This window comes from Sphaeroforma arctica (assembly GCF_001186125.1).
Source record: "Sphaeroforma arctica JP610 unplaced genomic scaffold supercont1.6867, whole genome shotgun sequence".
Classification (NCBI taxonomy): domain Eukaryota; class Ichthyosporea; order Ichthyophonida; genus Sphaeroforma; species Sphaeroforma arctica.
In genome coordinates, this window is record NW_014033691.1 from 324 (window position 1) to 1,555 (window position 1,232).

The window sequence follows — 1,232 nt, forward strand, 5'->3', positions numbered from 1 at the left end:
ATCTTCATCGTGTGAAGTTTTTGTGAAACAAAGTCATCAAGATAGTTTACGACATCCTGAAACATGTCGTATTTATTTTCAGCTCCTACGCTGCCCCATAGAAGTTAAAAAACATACTTCCAGAATCGTGTTTTAAATTGTGTAAAATAGTGATCACTCTATCAGTCGATCAGTGACGACATGCTCAATACTAGTTTTATATTATACATAAACTCTCTCGAGCCAACACCTTTCACAATACACACCCTTCAAGAACTCTTCCAATATACACTAAATACATACTTATAAAACACGGCTCATCCGAGGCATATTGCAAAATACTATTACATACGTAGGGACTTGTACAAGCGCCCATTGTGCTACGGCTCTATACACACACTGTAGTCAAAACTGCTCCTATACTACTCTACGCATCTACACATTAGCATAGCTTGTTCTTATTATATACTTAACATGAGCGATCAACACAACGATATAGCCGTACAGGCCACCAATAACGATGCTGCCGAAGGTAAAGCATCGGCAGTTGCTCTCGGTTACTATGACGACGCTTTCATCCAATCATTCTCCGCCAGAAAGCGATCGAGTGGACAGATGCAGCGGAAAGCACCCGTCATCAACCGGTGAGTGTAGCCTCGAACAGTGCGTGATATGTTATCCGGGTGCGGTATGTAATTACGTTAAGAGAGTATGTAGTATACCCCATTTGGTTGTATGGCGTGTGTTGAGTTAGCACGTGTGTGCGCGTACGTCCAGAGTGCGATATAGTTCATTGTGGTGCGTGTGTAAAGGATGCCTTCTCCATCTACAGTGTGACAGCTTGAGTGTTGTCGTATGCATGCCGAGTGTGTATATAATATGTTGGTGTGCAAGTGTAAGGATTAGATAGGGTTAATACTATCTTATATGCAGGTAACTGTGTTGTACACTTTGCGAAGGTATCCTTGATTTCAGTCGCATATCGCTCTCGTTCGTAGTGCTGTGTGTTACGGAGAGCTTTATTTCTCGGTAGAGGTTGTATACGTATCATCAAATCACTACATTAGCCAATTTACATTTGTTATTCTTTTATTAAATCGACCATCTTCCAGTCGTTACATATTGATTGGTACTTATCTGACAGATGACCGTGCCTCATCAGTGTAATAGCAGAGTATGTTTCTCATACTCACCCCCGAGCCTTTATATTCAACCTTTAGCGTATGATACACAAGTAACCGTTCATAAAACGT

At 41.2% G+C, this 1,232-nt stretch overlaps 1 protein-coding gene across 1 annotated transcript; it reads left to right on the forward strand.

Moving 5' to 3' along the window:
* Positions 1-453: 453 nt before the first annotated feature.
* SARC_15855 (hypothetical protein) lies at positions 454-623 on the forward strand (the record flags this gene model as incomplete). Its single annotated transcript, XM_014290036.1, has 1 exon — positions 454-623. A coding segment is annotated over one exon (170 nt), but the record flags the coding sequence as incomplete, so codon positions are not given.
* Positions 624-1,232: the final 609 nt, after the last annotated feature.